Raw genomic sequence first — 19143 nt, forward strand, 5'->3', positions numbered from 1 at the left:
TGGAATGTTTTCCATGTGATGTTCTTGTTTATATTTCATTTCATGCATTATTTTTGAGACACCAGTTATGATGTTTGATCAAAAGTTTATCACAGGTTACCAGTACTTATAAGAAGTTGCTTGAGAAAGTATTTGATCTTATTGATAAGGTTAATGAGTTGGTAATTGATCAAGTTTATATGATTACTTTGGTGGTGAAAGTATTAGTAAACGATTTGATTAATGTGTTAAGAATATCTGATAGAGGTATTAGATCTGATTACAAAAGTTGATATTTGTTATATGGTTTCAGATCTGAGATAAGCTAAAATAAGTCTGATTTTGAGTTAAAGTTTGAATTGGTCTTAATACGGATTCACCCCCCCTCTCAATATTAACTGGATCCTCATAGGATTAGCACTTTTATCTTTTCTTTGTTTGCTCAAAATATCTTCCAACCTAGTATTATCATACGTTTCAAGTTTCCTCTTTAAACCAATTATTTCAGCTTCCAATTTTTGATAAAATTTAATTTTGATTGCTAATTCAGTTTTTGTAACATGTTCAATTATTTTGTGTTCCTCAACCTATCTTGTCAAATCAGTTACCAAAGATTCAAGGGTATTAATTTTATTTTTCAGAGTTTTTACTTGATCCTTTTGTTCACCAAGTTCTCTTTTTAACTTTTTGACTTCTCTAAGGGCACAAATTAACTCACCCTCTAGATCAATCTCATTTTCACTCTCAAGGTCAGATGAACTAATGTCATTATCACCCTGAATTTCTACAAAGAAATCAATGGCCACGAATAGAACTCCTTCCTCACCACCAATAGACTCTTCTGAGTTTCTATCTATAACATCCCCTTTGGAACACAAGCTTTTCTTGTTTTTGATAGTAAATTTTCTCCTTGTGTTGAAGGATTGTTTTTGTTGATAAACTCTGAGTTTTCTTTATCACTATCTTCATAAGGACAATTAGCAGCAACATGACCGATCTTGCCATATTTAAAAAACTTGAAGGGAAGTTTACCTCTATACTTTCCTGGCCCTTTCTTAAGTTTTCCAACAAAATTTACTTCTTCTATATCATTTTCAAATTCTGATTTTACCTCCTTATTTTTCTTTTCAGTTTTAAAGGCAGTTTCTCTATGAGATGTTTCTTCACTACAAGTTCTCATCTCATAGGCAATGAGTGTCCCATGAAGATAATCCATTGTTAAGGTATTTAAATCTTTAAGTTCTATTGCAGACAACATAGAATCATACTTAGTAGGAAGAGATCTCATGACCTTTTTCACAACATCCTTATCATCCATAATTTCTCCTAGACCTCTAATAGCATTGACTGTTTCACCAACTCTGAGAAAATAGTCTGCAACCTTTTCATCCCCAGACATTTTCCTACCTTAAAACTTATCCCTAAGGGTTTGTATCTTGGCTTGTTTTACTTTATCATTACCATAATAAATGTTAAGTTTATCCCAGACTTCTTTTGCAAAGCTACAGTGCATGATCTTTACAAATACCTCTTTTGAAAAACCACAAAAAATGGCATGTTTAGCTTTAACATTAGTCTCATACTCTCTTTTTCCATCTAGATTAGTAGGTATGGTTTTAGGCACAATGTATCCACTGACGACTGAATCCCACACATCAACTCCCAAAGAGAATAAGTAGGTTTGCATTGTTACCTTCCAAAAGGCATAATTTGTTCCATCAAAGAAAGGGGATTTTGATGCAAAACAACCTTCTTGAGCCATTGTTACAGTATTCCAAGGATAGGATCAACCTTAGGTTGTTAAACTGGATACAAGGCACTTCTCTCTAATACCAATTGATGGAATACTAGTGTCACTAAGAAGGGGGAGGGTGAATTAGTGACAAGAAAAAAAACACTTTCAATTTAATTCTTGGACCAACTTATTACAAAATGTATCAGAGTTCCAAATGAAATTAATGGATAAAAAAATAAAGTTCCAAGAACATGGAAGGTAACACAATAATTTTTATGAGTGGAAAACCCTCACGGGGAATAAAAACCACTCTTAAAATGCCTCACTAGCTTTATAACAAAAATGTGCCTCACTGGCTACAATATGTCTTACTGACAATAGTGAATCTCACTAATTACTCTTTGTGTCTCACTGACTGACTCAACACACCTTGAAATGTCAAAAATAGAGTTTATATAGAGGCAAACCTCTATTTTCCATACAAAGCAAATTACCCCTTCTTTCAAAATACAAGTTTTACTTTAACAACCTTTTAGGAACAAGAATCATTATTCAAACATCATATCTCCATGAATTAGAATGGTCATAAAGACTAATGCAGAACCTTCTTGATAAATATTTTCCAAATATACATGTATTGATCTTATCTCTTCTCGCAAAATGCTGAATGAAAAACCATATGTTCAACAACCTGCAACAGGAAAATTTTCATCTTTTTTTAAAACAAACACTATTATCAATTAGTTACAAATCAGTTTTTTCTCTGTTTCTCAAACTGCTTTCTAACTATAACTTTTAAACTACAAAGAACCTATTAATAATAAACACAAGATTTCATTACTTAATATAGATTTGTCCATCTAAACATGCTTGTTCGATTTGATGACTAAATAGATTGACCTTCGATACTGTCTCATTGAAATCACTGAAAGATATAACTGTGACTAACAAATTATCATTTCATAATAAACAACAAGGATTGCACCAAAAAATTCATCATGGACCAATTATATGTATCCACCTCAGTAGTCCAAATGATTCAAACATTGTCCCCACATTGGTTTATAACTTATCAACAAGAGTTCCAACTTCTACAATGCCTTAGATATCTCTTATCGAACTACAATGTCTCATTGAAATCAACGTAATCACCTAGACCATCCCAGTGTCTTACCAATATGATTTTTCAGCATAGTTATTAACTTTGGTTAGCTGCTAAAAGTGTCTTATTGAAAAATATATGTCACATCGAAATCCCAGATGTCGCCAAGACCATTCTAGTGTCATAGTGAAAAGGTCTTTGCTTATCGCTATGTGTTGGTAAACAAATTTTTTGCTTTAAGTAATCTTCTTGAAGAGCCCTATTTCTCCCTGTGATCAGCAACAAAGTGTTCACAACAATTGAAGAATTGCATAACAATAGCAATTCCTCTCTACGTTTGAGAGGGGGAACTCTCTCGTATAATGGGGGTATATGGATTTTCTATGATTTAAAGAACATGTATATCAAAACTGATAAAGAAATAAGATATAAACTTATCAATTTTTAAATTCCACACATCCAAGTTAAGATACCAAAACTTGAAATGATAATCTTCTTCACATGCAATGTTAAAGGATAGAAAATGGTTATCATTGATAGGACATAAGAATATTAACAATAACACTTGAGATGAATTGAACACACATCCAAAACATTTCTTTATTGCTTTCTTGATTGAATAGTACTATTCGAGTCCTTCATACAATGCTTTGCAACAAAGTGGAACCCCTTTGATTGAATTTCAATGAGGTATATATAGGTGAGGTTAGTAACCACCTAAGGTAACTACCTTAACCACCTTTATAACTACCTAGAATAACTAACTCACTTTAAGTGTAACAACTTGAAATAACGAACTCATTTTTAAATAATAGTTACTTAAAGTAACTACCTGAGTTGAGCACTTAAAATAACTACCAAACTTAATCACTTGGGATAACTACCTAAGCCAATGCTTAGAATAACTACCTTTTTGAAGATAAGTTAGGATTTACCTAAATTTTACAAAGCTAAATTGAAAAGGCTAACTTTAATTACAATAAATTGACATCAATTTAAAACCTATTACTTTGAAGAAAGAACTCGGTGTCAATTTCATTGAGATGACCTCCATATCTTCATCTGGATCTTTTATCTTTGTAACTATTTCATCATCAATTCTCTGCTTACACTGTAGAGTGTAGCTACATGCTGGAAAATGTTAAAAAACATAGCTTTACACTCATTATCTGCACATTTGTATGAAATCTTTTGGATCTCCTTTCATTGAATTTTGTAGTCATCCTTTCATGTTTTGATGGATATCAATACTTCACTTTAGCATGGGCTCCATAGATGCTGACATAGGTTGTAGAATGAGCTTTGCGCTTAAATTTTTTTTTTTCATGAAGATTTTTAAAGCTTTTTCAACATCATCAGTTCATATTCATGTAAAATCTGCATGCACCAAGAGAGCACATCCACACATACATTGCATCCAAATACATCTTAATTTGAGCATCTCCTGAAATCATCTATAATCATCTCATTTCATTCCTTGACACAATACTCTTCTCTCTCGAGGTATTCTAAGAGATCACTCATGCTCCATGTGATACATCCACCTGAGGCGTCCTTTATCAATTGCATGTCTTTGAAATTTCTAAGACTTTCCACTGTATCTGTTTCTTACATATCTTTCAATCAAGGTATTTGATGGGATGACAATTTATTGGGGTAGTCTATCAAAGAATTCAAGTGTATTAGCTATGCTCCACATTTTACATGCATATTGCCTCAATTGGGTCATGTGTTGCTTGTGCTTCCACACTTATATACATGGTGACGTGCTATCCCAATGCTTCCACCTTGTCTGTGCATAGATATTTTGCATACATGTTCGCTTATACACTAAGATAATAAGTTCACTCAACCACCACAGGTCTAATTGGCATCATAATAATAAGGTGTAAGGTTTCTTGCAAATAGGCACCACATGTCAACCATGATCAAACACATTATGAGATGCATCTTATTTGAGGCATTTTGTCAAAGAGTTCATGTGAGTTGTTCATCCTCTATACACCATGGCTTTCATGTATATGAAAGCATTTATAACCATAACATCTGACTGAAACCCCCACCACTATGCTTTGATAGATGTCCATACGATGTTTTGAAGCTTCCATTTTTATGCGGGCAGGGAGAAAGAGTGCATGCTATGATTGTGGAATGCGGCTTTACACCTGCAAATTGCATTTGTTTGAGGATTTCTAAAGCTTTTTCAACAAATCCATTATCTTTGAATCTTGCAATCATGGTGTACCATGAGACGACATCACTTTGATGTATTCTATCAAATATTTCGCTTGCCATGTTTTATGCTTCCATATTTTGACCAGGGCAATTATATTTGTTTGAAAGTGACTAAAGTCTTTTCAATAAAATCTATCTTTTGCCAATACCATAACCATTGCATTTGATGAAATTTCATTGTCAACCCACATTTAGTTATGATAATCTAAAGAAGGCCCAAGAGTGCATCATCAATTTACGGATTTGAAGAGCTTTCTTGTAGAATCCATCTAGTAGATATTCCACAATCTCTTAATTTTAGTCCATTAGATGACATCGATTTGAGGCATTTTGTCAATCATTTCAAGTTCTTTGCCTATGCGTTTCTGAGCTATTATATCTGACAAGAATCTTCATATCAATGTTTTTGATGAATGTTCGTGACCTCTTCCAAAGCTTCAAATTTCATTGCAAGCAGGAAGGAGGATGCCGATAACCATTATAGGATCACCTTTGCACTTGGCCAGTGTATGTGCCTAATAGTTTTTGAAACTTCCGTTGTGATTTTGCACATAATGCTTCAATAAACTAGCTATCAATAAGTAGTTATTATAACTACCTCATCTTTGGCCTTTGAAATCAAATGAGAAACTCCCTTTCTCGGTGATTTGTGAAAATTGGCCAACTTGTCAAATTAGGCAAACCACCGATAGTTATGTCTTTATCGGTCTTCATTCTATTGGTAACTTGTGAGCTTTGAGAAAAACATCAATTTTTATTAACTTGAAATGCTTTAAGATATTCATCGGTAAATCAGTAACTTAGGTCACTTGTCCAAATTGTTGATGGACAAAATAACCAATTCTTGCACCGTTGAGAAGACTTTTGGCCAACGATTCAACTTCTTTTGTCAATGCACTTGGTGAAATGAAGATCAATTGGCGAGTTCGGAATGGGTACAAAAGTGCCGACAAGACATTATTTTCATTTCTCCATTGGCCTTTATCATTGGCAATTTTCTCACCATCGGTTTCTTCTCCCTTCTCACTAAAAATCTTTCATGTTTTAAACATATATAATCATTTATGTTTTTCTAATAAAATAATGTCATTAATTGAACATTAGAAAAAGTGAGAAAGAAAGTTTGCAAGTGAAGTGATCAACCCTTAGTCTTCAACCAATATAAGAAGGTTATAGAATTCATTTTATCAATACTTTTGTACCATTATAGTTGGTTTCCTTGGAGAATTTTTTTCTTGATAGACCCGTTGATTTGAAAATAGAGAACTATAGGAGTTGAGAAAATACAACACCATAGGAGCCTGAAGATCTTCTGCAAGCCGAATAACCTATTACAAGGAGAAGCAATGAAGCAAAATCTGAAGAACATACAAAACACAGAGAATATGCTCAAAAAGAGAGAGCTCAATATTCACAAAAATATGTAATGTGATTCTTACAATGAAAAGAAAGAACTCAACCTTTAATAGGTCAAGAAACCCTAAAAAGGGAAAACCTAGGTTTGCACATAATAATTAATTAAAAAAATTAATTATATGCACCTAAAGTTAGCTTAAATGTAAAAGAGATAAAGGGAACTTAAATAATTAAACAAAGAATGTTTAATTAATCAATTAAATACCCGAATACTCTAACACCCCCCCTTAAGCTAGACTTAGGGAGAAGCTAAAACCTAGAACAGCTATTGAAAGCAATAAAGATGGGTCCCGACAACAAGGCCTGATCAGGTACCCAAATACAATGAAATCTCTATGAACTGGAGAAATAGAGAAAACCACATGGGAACAAAACTCTACTCCAAAAAGAGATGGAAAAGAATATCACTGAAGCATGAAGACCCTGCAAACTCTGTCGAAGAATAACTGCTGATCTGAAGAACATCCACTGAACTAGAACATGACTAGGTAGAGAAGACTGTAATCTGCATGAGTGCCCTCAAATGACACTACTTGAATCAGGAGGCAAACAAGGTAAAACAATTGAAATCGAAGATATAGATAGCATGAGAAACCAAAGCCTGAAGAGCTGATCAATCAAACCACGGAAGCATTAGAACCAACAGGATAAACCTCCCCATAATGCGGAAGTGGGAGAGGGACAGGAACACTAAAAAGGACAGCCAAAAACAACTGCATGATGAAGAACCAAGAACATCAAAGGTGCTGAGACACATCATCATGAGGAGAATGTCGTGGAAGGAACACTCACTTGACAAAGGAAGATGACAAACAAAGGCAAACATCAACCCCCTCATGGCACTTGATCAACAGTGCATGTACAACAAGACACAAGATATGCAAGATTCCAAGTAAACAATGCATGATGACACTTTATCTCAGTGCATTTGCATAATTACAAGCTACAATGATAAGAAGATTGGAAATAGAAACGAGAATCAAAACAGAGACACCCTACTCAGAAAAGAGATCCCAGGACCTGAAACAACCACGATATCCACCAGAGGGTTCAAAAGCAAAAAACTGAATAAAATATGCATGGAGCAGAAGCTAGAAAAAAACTCATATTTTTGGAAAGTACACAGAACACGCTTTCCGAAAATATAAAGTTTTCAAAAAATGGAGGTCGGATGCTCATTCTATGTCTCCCAGAGTGCAAAAAAGAGACCTCACTTTGACTGTAAAAAAAACACAGTCAAACAAAAAAATTGGAATAAATTAACAACACCATGAGGTCGGCCTCAGAACCAGCTTTCCAACGCTTATTCGTTCACCAAAATCCGACTCCGTATGCCCAAGATAGGGCCAAAAAACCAAACCCCCCCTTAAAAGGCCCAAAAAAGGGGTCTGGTGGCATTGTTGGTGGTCCGGTGGCCAGGGAGCAGAGCTCCGGTGGCGGCCGGGTGGCAGGGCGGTGGTCGAGTGGTGGTCCGGTTGCTGGCCGGAAAATAGGCCAAGCAAAAGCGGCGGCCGGCGGCGGGCGCAGGGCTGAGCGCGGGCGGGGAGACCGGCGGCGGCGACCGGAAGGGAAGCGGCGGCTGGCGGCGGGCGCACAGGGAGGTGGCGGCAGGAAGGAAAGCGGCGGCCGGCGGGCGCAGGGCTGAGCGCGGGCGGGGAGACCGGCAGTGGCGACCGGAAGGGAAGCGGCGGCCGGCGGCGGGCGCATAGGGATTCGGCGGCCGGAAGGAAAGCGGCGGGCGGCGGGCGGTGGGAAAGCGCTGCCGGAGTGGAGGAAGGTCGTCAGAGCCCGGAGCCGGGGAAGAAGCCGGAGCCGGGGAGAGGCGCCGAAGCTCGGAGCTGGGAAGTCGCCGAAGCCGGGGAGAGTCGCCGGAGCCCGGAGCCGGGGAAGTCGCCGGAGCTGGGGAGAAGCAGGGCCGCCGGAAACCAGACGGAGGTGCCGCCGGTGGGGCCGCAGGGACCAGACTGACAGGTTTGACAGGCCTGTCAGTCCGGTACCCTGCGGTACCCAAAAAACTTTTTCCCAAATTTTTTTTTTTTTTCTTAAAAAGAAACAAAAAACTCTTTTTTTTTTCGCCTTTTTTGAAAGATTTTTTTAAAAGAAAATTTCAGCCTACATGCCGTAAAAAGGCAAAAAATAATTTTATTTTTTTTTAAATTTTTTTTTCTCGATCTGCATGCCAGGGTCGTACGGCCTGGATCAGAGAAAAAAATAGCTCCCAGAGACTCAGGAACCAAAATAGGTCGAATTTTATATGACCATAGGGGTTTTCGGGCCTTTTGAGCATGATGGTGAGGTCCGTTTAGGCCCATAGTGCTCAGAAAAAAAGCTCAAACCCTAGGTACACAAAAAAAATTCCTGAAACCCCATATCTGCTACCAAAGCCAAAAATCTCAAAACAAGAACAGGCAGCTGCAAATCCATGCTCTGATACCATATAGGAGTTGAGAAAATACAACACCACAGGAGCCTAAAGATCTTTTGCAAGCCGAATAACCTGTTACAAGGAGAAGCAATGAAGCAAAATCTGAAGAACATACAAAACACAGAGAATATGCTCAAAAAGAGAGAGCTCAATATTCACAAAAATATGTAATGTGATTCTTACAATGAAAAGAAAGAACTCAACCTTTAATAGGTCAAGAAACCCTAAAAAGGGAAAACCTAGGTTTGCACATAATAATTAATTAAAACAATTAATTATATGCACCTAAAGTTAGCTTAAATGTAAAAGAGATAAAGGGAACTTAAATAATTAAACAAAGAATGTTTAATTAATCAAGTAAATACCCGAATACTCTAACAAGAACAATACATAACATTCAAGTGAGACAATGTTTGGCCATGAGTTATTATTTTGAAGAGTTTGACGCGAAAATTTTAAATTTTTACTTGTTTGAAAATGAGGCTAACACTATGACGAATCACTTCGCCAAGACACTTAAGGTTCCTCATAGATCACCAAGGTTACACCAAAAAGAACATGCAAAGACAAGAACAATGTCGGTGAGAAGAGTGAGCATTAGCTACCATTCATAACCATCTCACTGAACTCTAGGGTTATATCGAAAGAGGATTTTATAACTTCGAACACAATGATAAAATTTGAGCACATACACCAAATAGAATCTAGTCACCACAATAACTCAACCCGAACATAATGATTCAACTCGAACATAGACACCACATATAGTGATTTAGGGCTTTTGACATCACAATGCCATATTATGACAATAATTATTATTGGTTAATACCCTTATAACATTTATATATAATGTTCTAATATAATTTTATAAAACCCTATATACTATATGATTTATGATGCAACATACACACACATTCAAGTTAATTCAATTATTACAGAATAGGAAAAACTAGAATTACAAGATAGATTAAAAAATTATTTATTTCCATTCACCAAATCTTCTTCTAAAATGATCAAAAGATCCTTATATAAAAAAAATCTCTCAAAAAACTAAAAACCAAAAATTACCTTTTTTGGCAGATTTTGACAATTGTTAGATTTTTCCATTTTTAGTAATTTTCCAAACGAATCCTAAGAACCTATTTTTGTCCCTAAAAATTCTTAAAACTAAGGTGAGATGAATTGTCAACTAACATTAGAAATTGGAAACATGATTTTGAAGTTATTAAAAAAAACACTAAAAGTTGATTTTGGAGGCCCAAATGAAATTTTGAGCTCCTGAAAAAATGTCAAAATGGCTTCCTATTGAGTTGATTTCTATTGAAAATCCAAACGACTCCTCATAATGAAGCCACTTTTGAAATTTCAGGAAAAACAGAGCTTCGAGTCAAAAGTTATGACCCTCGGAAGTCCCTCCATCAATTTATAAGCATATCCCATTTGAAATAATTATAATCTAATAACCATTAGATTATTAATTATTTATGAATGGGGGCTATTGAAAAGGTGTGACTAGTGAAGTAACCCTTCCTCCTATATTTAAGGATGTTCTCTCATTTGAGAAGGGTGTGAATTTGAAGCTTTATGGTGAGTTGTATCACTATGCACAAGAGGTATTATTAGCCATGTGGAAGTATTAGAAGAGTGTCCCCAGGTTCTAGTCTATTTTATGAAACACTACATTTGTAAGTATTTAATAAAATGATGTTTTATGAAGTTTTTTAATCGAAAGGGTTTTCCCCATGCATATCTTGTGTACTGTGTTAATTTATGGTGTATGATTATTAATGCATTTATTTTATACCTTGTTTATAATATTAGTATCCTAGGATCTTAATTTTTAACATGGTATTAGAGAAAGCTAGGCTATACTAATCATTTTTACAGGTCAAACTAGAAGATATATAAAAATTTGTGAGATTATACTTGAAGCAACCAAGATCGAAGAGACCAAAGATAGCACAATGACAAGAATAAATTGTATTCCTATCAAGATGCAAAAGAGATCAACTGGATCATCATTAGAATTGTTACATACAATGTAGATGAGATTTCTTATAAAGGCAAGGCTAAGAGACAAGAGAGCACACAATGATGACATGTGGCTCAATGAGATGCAAGGGTAGGTAAGGGTAGGTAGGAGAAATAGTAAAATATTCCACATGAGGTGGATCACCCACCGAAGATGGAATTATCACTCCACAATAAGTGGATATGATAAAGCAACAACACGATCACACTATAAAAGGTGGAAATTCTCCTACATACATATTCCCAATGTATGCACATCTCCCTAAGTGTCTCATATGCAAACTACAATGTTATGCATGTACCTAAGTAAACTTAAGTAAAATGTAATTATATCCAAGATGAATAAATAATTACACCAACACCCCCCCTTAAGTGCAACTTAGGGGAATGCACTTAGGTCTAAAATGCAACTAAGCAATGGAAGATGGGTCCTAGATACAAGGCCATGTAGGTACCCATGTAAAAATTCAAATGCAAATGCAATCTCCCATTAAGCGGGGAAAGAGAGAAAAACCCAATGGGAAAAAGCCCTCCCCACAAAGAGAGATGAAGACTATACAAAGAACCCTCAAAGAAGCATGTTAAGGACAAAACCCCATGTGAGGATAAAGTCCCCCCCATATGAGAGAATAAGAAGAAGAAGAAGAGAGACTAATTAGCCCCCCCTCAATGTAGAATCTGCACCAATGGTATAATCTTGAAACTGGATGAAGAAACTTCTCCATAAATGTCGAACAATGTTCCTCACTTTGGGAAGAAACAAAACCAAAGGTGTATTCATGAAGTCTCCCCAATCATGAAGGGAAGATGTAGGAAAAAACTCATAATGAATGGAGTCTCTGAAAAATTGCTCAAGTGTCCCCATGTCATACTAAAATTTACCCCCTCCAAAGGTGGTGTACTGATCCACACCACTGAAAAAGGCACTCCAAGATCTAGTGGAGATGAATGTATAACATTATTTAAAGACTCACATGTCTCCTTTAAAGATAAAGAGACCTCCTCCAACTATTGTACATAAGAATACACAATCATGTCAACCTCGAAAGAATGATCATGTAGAGAATGAATAAGAGGGTCAGAGTGTTCCCTCGCAACAATCAAAGAAGGATCATATTCATCCAAGAGAAGATGAATATCATCAATGATGTCTCCCAAATATGCAATTTTAGACTCCACAAAGAAACCTGCAATGTTTGTCAAGTAGTCATCCCAAGAAACTGAAGCTAGAAGACAAGGTATATACTGCTGCACTCAATCACAAGAAGGAAAAATTGTCACATCATCTGCTTCATTAGGTGCAATAGGCGATGTGATATCAAGAGGAGGAGATGAAATGCAAGGATCAAGAACGGGGTCACATGTGAGAATCCCCAAGTTCAAGTACCCAAAGTTCTCCTCAAAATCTGAATCATCACAAGAAGTATGATCATCATAGGTAAAATCAACCTCATCAATAGGAACAAAATTTGAAAAGGAATATAACCAAAATGCATGATCCACAACCCCAGTCGCAATGATATCTCTACACTCCAGGTCTCTAATGATAAATGACTTAGTTGTGAAATCCATAGTTTTCTTTGTTTCCCCAAGTGTGATTTGATAGATGGAAAGAAGATTGTTTGCCAAGTGGGGTACACACAGCACACCATTGAAGGATTTATCCCCAATGGCAATAGATCCTTTCTCAATAACATCCATGTATGTATGATTGCCCATCAAAATATGCAGCATGGTGCAAGGCTCAAATGAAGAGAACATAGACTGTGAAGATGCCATATGATAAGAAGCCCCTGAATCTAGAAGCCATCTCCCTAAATCATGACTTGTAGTAGCACAAAGAGCTTTTACTTTTCTTGTCCCAAAAGAGTGAGTCTTCCCACTTTTTTCTTCCATAAATGCTTGTCCTTTCCCCTTTGATTGTGAGGAAGTGGAAGGTGATGAATCCTCCTTCTTGTAGGCATTAGGAAAATTGATGTTGCTCCTTTTGAGGATATATAGGAGTCCATCAATATTATTAGAATGGCAACAACTCTCCTCATGACCAACCTTTATACAATAGGCACAAGTAGGTCTCTCCTTCTTTGGTGAATTTTCCTTCTTGGAAGAGGATGAATCTCCTTGTTATGGAGAAGGTGGTGCTTTGTCCTTAGGCTTTGATTTCCATTTCTTCTTGTTTGAGTTGTCCTTTCCTTTATTTCCTTTGTTCCCTTGAGTTGCCATTTATGCTCAAGACTTAGAAGTATTAAGAATTCTCATGCTTATCAACTTAGTTTTCTCCATCATCAACATGTCGGTGAAAGCATAAAATGTAGGTGTAGACATCTAAAAATGGTCAACGCTTGCGAAGTCATACTTTAACATCTGCACATTGCCTTATTTTTAGGGTTCTTGCATCACATTAACATTTCTTCTATGTTGCGCACTTGGTCGTTATCATTTGCGAGCATCAAGTCCTTCTTCTACATTCTTCATTTGTCTCGCTTTTGAATTAGGTCAATGTCAATGTCTGGGGCATTTTCATTAATGTTCTTTGAAACAACGCTTAAACTCGCATTGTCTCAAAGAGGGGCAAAATGTAGACGTCTAAAAATGGTCAACGCTTGCGGAGTCATACTTAAACATTGGCGCATTGCCTTATTTTAGGTTTTTTTCCGTCGCATTAACATTTCTCCTATGTTATGCACTTGGTCTTTATCATTTGTGAGCATCGAGTCCTTCTTCTGCATTCTTCATTTGTCTCACTTTCGAATTAGGTCTTGTCGATAGCAATCTTCAGTCATGATTTTGGTCGATCTTGTCAATCTCTTATCTCCTAGGGTCAATCTCATCAATTTTGTGATCGATTTGTCATCGATTGTTGTCCTTTTCAATCATGTCAATTTGGATCAATTATTGTTCCTCGTCAATTGGCACTTTTCAATTTGATCTCCTTGTCAATCTTGGTCAATTTGTCATTGATTTTTGTCAAATCAATCTCAATCATGTATCAGCATTGGTCCTTTGTCAATCAAAATCATTATCGAAACGACATCAATTATCTTTTGTCAAGACCTAATTGTCGTCCTTGCATTTCTAATTCATCTTCTAAGGTTTTATGATTTATTCATAAAATCTTGTTTGTCATTTTCCCTCTAGGTTAAATAATTTATTTATTTATCCTAAGTCTTCTTGTCACAATTAAATATTTATTTAATTGGCTAATTAATTCCTCCTCTTTTTGTAAATTAATTAATGAATGAAAAATTATTAATTAATTTACCTAATTTTCCAATTTACTAATTTCTCCTAATTCCTAATTTCCTAAATTCCATCAATTTCTAATTTCCTAATTTCCAATTCATCTAATTTTCTATTTTCTCCTATTTTTCTAATATTTCCCCTAATTTCATGGGAATGACATAGCAATTTTGTCATAATTTGTCAATCAATCAATTTTTGCATAGCAACCTTGTCAATTTGTCATAATTTGTCAATCAATCAATCTTGCATAGAAAGTGTCAATTTTGTCATAATTTGTCATATTTGTCATTCTTGATTTGAAATTTCCTTTCAAATCTCTTCATGCTAATCTTGTCATCTCTCCAATTTGTCTATAAATGGATGAATTTCTTCAATCCCGATCCCAATTAATTACATTTACGAATCGATTTGATCCGAATCAATCACGCTTCTAGTATCCTTACGCTGTCATCTCGTCTTGTCAATCTTGCTTTCATGCTATACCTTTGCATTTGTAGGTGAGATCCACAAACAAAGCAATTTGAAGGAGAAAGAAGGACAATGGAGAATTTTGGAGAAATTCACATTTAGAATGGTTTGCATTTGATTTAAATGTCTTAATTTCAGTATCTCTATTGAATGTTTTTAGGATTGTTATCATTGCAATCTAGTTTTTGTGATTGAGCTAGTCTAATTTCTATTGCTTTGATGATTTCCAGATTCCTATCTACATTAATTGGTGAACCCTACATGAACTAACTCCCCTAACCATGTTTTTGAGTGCTTTTGAGCTAATTTGCAAGTGAAAAATCAAGAAACAGGGCGACTCAGAGCTTTCTGGACACTTCTGCACCTGTGTGGGCGCCTTCTGCGCCTATGTAAGATGTTCTGCACCTGTGTAAGGTACACAGGCGCAACTTGATGCTGCACAGGTGCAACTTGATGGGTTTTGCGTCTGTGTTAAGGCAATTTGCGCTTGTGTAAAAAAATAAAAAATAAAAAAAATTCCATTCTCTTTCTTGCATTCTACTTTTTTTTTTTGGTACTGATTCTCTGTGCAGCACCTTGGCGTTACGTGTGACGAAGACAAAAAAAGAATGAAACTACTAACAAATTTTATGCAGGTTCGCTAGTCAAAGACCAAGCAAATCAAACTCCTATCTTAGTGATTTTGTAGGTTGCCTTATATTCCAACCAAACTTTGTGTTTGTGATTTTTAATTAGACACCTAGTATGTTTGCTAAGTAGGATGGAATGAACATGTATTCACTTTGCTTGTCGAGTTTGACATTGGAGTAGGAGAGTATGCTCTCATCCTTCTTAGGGTGATCAGAAATCCAGATCTTCGATACCATTCTCATGTTTTGGATTGTGTGTTACCTTTAGAGGGCCTACCTTCCCGACCATTTGCTTTCTTTTGCAAGCAAGTGACAATCGTGGGAAGGGAATGACCCAAAGTGAGCACAGCAAGAGTACCTTGGCATTCTAACTCACTATAAATAAATACCTGATGGGTGAAAGCTTTGAAGGAAGGGTTACATGGGAATTGTAGTTACTTGGGAAGTGATGACCCTTGGACTCTTTCTCATATCAACATCTAAGTAGGGCCTCATAGTCTAAATCGTGCTTGGGCGACTAAATTTGTTTAGTATCTTGGTGGGCCTATGTCTCAATCACGCTTGCCAAAAATCCTTCTAGTTGCTTGAGAAGGAGGAGTTTGGATACTTGGAAGAGATACTAAGTTCGCCATGGGGAGATTTCCATGGGGACTGATGCTTGGTTGCCCTGAGAAGTGAGTGCCGTGGAGGGGAGCCCGTGGGGTCAATCATCTATGTATTCTCCTTGAATTTCATAACGAGTCTACCTCTCAGGTACCTACTGTCCTTACCTACCATAAGAAATGTGTGAATGAGCATGATTGTCTTGAGTCTAAGTTAAAATATCTTGTCTTCTTTGCTTGTCAAAAGTTGAGTTGTGTCTCATTTCAAAAACAAGACAAATTGATTCAAAACAAGGTTAAACACAAGAGTATTTCATTCAACAAAGTTCAAAACACCTTCAAACATGGTTGTCAAACATTTTTCAAAATCCTGTCTCAACATTCATGTCACTTAGATTTAGGTTCATCCTAGGTTTGCATTTTGCAAATTCATTGTCAATTACCAAAGTTAAGTTTCACCTAGGTCATACTCCTTTGCATATCAATAAGGGTCATCCATTTGCATGTGTCCTCTTGCATTAGAGCAATACCATTTCATAATTCAACCTTAGGTTGACATTGTCATACATTTGCATTTGCATCCTTGTCCTCATAACATTAGGTCACATTTGCATACCCTAGATCTCTTCATTAAGCTTAGGTCATTATCATATCATATTAGGGTCATTTGCATAGTAATTGTCCCTTTGCATATAGTGTCAAAACTAGGTTTTATCATACTTGAGTAATCCAAATCTTTGATAAACCCTAAGTCATTGTTAGGAAGTCTAGACCTTATCAAACTTTTGCCTTTTTGTCATCAATATCATTTGGTCAAACCTAGCTTAGTATCCAAGCATATAGGTGAGACATTGTCATTTTGTCCTTTTGTCACTTGGTCCTTTTGTCCTTTGAGGTCTAGACATCATTTCAATTTCCTAAGGGTCTCATTCTTAAAATTGCATTCATGAGTTTGTCAAAATCTTGAAAAGCAACCAAAAACATAGATTGCATTTAGTTGCATATCATACATCATCCTTTTAAAATTCAAAAAGTACAAAAACATTAAGTTGCATTGTCATCCTTTTAGGTTGCATTTGTTAATCCCATTAGCTACATTGCATAGTGACATGTTTGTTGAAATGAGGTCTCAACCTTCTAACGAAGCCATGTCATCACAACTGAGAAATCAATCATGTCAATCCAATCTCTACATGTCTCAGAACTTGGATCAAACTTTTTATGATGAAACAAGTCTCCAAATACAAAAGCTAGAGGAGAAACTAGCTCAAGAAAAGGAGATATTGGAACAAAGAGTGAAAAACATTGAGAAGAATAGATCACAAACGTCCAAAATGTTTCAAAAATTTCCAGGTCGAAATCCAAATATTGAGCCAATTGATGTAAGATCCCTTATTGAACGATCAGACATACCAGCTCTCCTCTCACAAATAGAGATGATGAAACAATTACAAGAAAAGAGACAACAACAATTTCAACATTATGTGCCTTCACAACAAGAACAAGAAGGTGTTTACTATCAATCCGATTTTCAACCATCACAACCAATTGTTCAACATTTCCAACAGACACAACCAATGGTCCAACATATACAACCAATGGTCCAATTTCAACAATATGTCCAACCAACTATACAATGTCCACAAATAGTTCAACCAATGGTGGAATATCAACAAGTTCAATCAACATATCAATGTCAACAACTACAATCACAAATTCACAAACAAAACTTGCAACATGCACCAAGCCAAATTTTGAACATATCAAACCAATTTGATCAACATCTAGTTCGAAATCAAAACATGACATCAAACTAAGACCAAGTTCTTGCCAAACAAGTTCAAATTTCAGATACAACCATGTCAAAACCTCGAAAGAAAGGTGGCTTTATTGCAAGGCTCTTAAGAAAATTACCAAGTGGGTTCTTTGAGAAAGATCGAGATAATACACTTATGTCTAGCAATGCCTCATCCCCCTGCAAGCAAATGGACTCTCCAGTGGCATCTATCCCTACACCTTTAGAAGTTTTACAAGAACCTTCCATATTGTCCTCATCAAGTAATACACCAAAGGATGCAATTATCCAAGGGATATCCATAATTGATTGTCAAGATAATCCAATTCATGATGCACATCCTTGTCATGTTTTAGAAATACAAGACCCAATGCCACCATGCACTTTATTGCCATTACCTATTTTAGAGGACCCCATTCGAAGTCCCTCTTCCTCATGTTCAAGCATTGATTCCTTGCCAGAATCCATCACAAATGTTCAAAGTGCATTTCCTTCATGCCAAAACATTGATCCCTTGTCAGAATCCTCCATGCATATCCAAAGTCCAACCCAATGTCAAGAGGATAATTTAGAGCATGAAGAAACGTGTCTTGAAATAGATCAAGATCAAGATCCTGAAACCTTATCATCCCATCCAATTGTTGACCAGGATCCCATTTCCCTAGACACTCGCAATGATTCCATTATTCTTGTCCATCCTATCCAAAGTCCTATTGACACTCCATTCCCTGAGCAAGATCAAGATATCCCAGTCCATCCAATCCCAAACGATCCCCTTCCATTTCATGAAAAAAATGTCCTTTCAAATCCCATTGTCATTCCACTTCCTAGGAAAGATCAAGATATCCCTTCCATCTTTTCCAATGATCCCATTGAAAGTCAAGAGAAAAACACCTTTGAAGGGGATTCCAATGATCTTCCTCCTTGTCAAGATCAAATTATTCCTTTAAATCCTCCACAAGATCCTTTTGTTCCTCCATCTCCTTGTCTTAATGCTCCATATACACTCCAAGATTGCATTTCTTTTGATGATCCCATTATTTCTCCCATTCCATCTCTTGACGAGCCTGTCATTGAACCATGTCCACTACACAATCCTAGTCCCTCTCATGATCCTAATCCCCCTCATGATTCTAACATGTCAGTGCAAGATGTTCATGAACCCTCGACATGCACAATGGGTTGTTCCTCTTTGGTCCAATCTAATCCACTTCACGATGTCATTATTTCTCTCATATCATATCCACCTCATAATGGACTCGCGTCTTCTTCCCAAAGAAAAGAGTATCCTACAAGTCAAGATATTCATAAAGGCAAAGGAGTAGATCTCCATAAGCAAGAATCTCTCCATATCAAAGAAGATCTTAAGGGTCATGTCTACACAACTCACTGTCAAGATGTTGGTATCCCTCCATCACAATCCAAACATATCCCTTCCCCATCATACTTTCCATCCATCTTAGGTCCTTATATCCCTTTTTCC

General features: G+C 36.3%; 1 protein-coding gene across 1 annotated transcript in view; it reads right to left on the reverse strand.

Annotated features, from left to right (window-relative positions):
* Positions 1 to 2465: 2465 nt before the first annotated feature.
* The window catches only part of LOC131860209 (uncharacterized), a 50967-nt gene continuing 34289 nt past the window's right edge, over positions 2466 to 19143 (reverse strand). Inside the window, exons 4-5 of the mRNA XM_059214591.1 lie at positions 7951 to 8465; positions 2466 to 2525 (exon numbers count right to left, since the gene is read on the reverse strand). Coding sequence (XP_059070574.1) covers positions 2466 to 2525; positions 7951 to 8465 — 575 coding nt within the window. The remainder of the gene's footprint in view (positions 2526 to 7950; positions 8466 to 19143) is intronic.

This window comes from Cryptomeria japonica, chromosome 11 (genome assembly GCF_030272615.1).
Source record: "Cryptomeria japonica chromosome 11, Sugi_1.0, whole genome shotgun sequence".
NCBI classification, from domain to species: domain Eukaryota; kingdom Viridiplantae; phylum Streptophyta; class Pinopsida; order Cupressales; family Cupressaceae; genus Cryptomeria; species Cryptomeria japonica.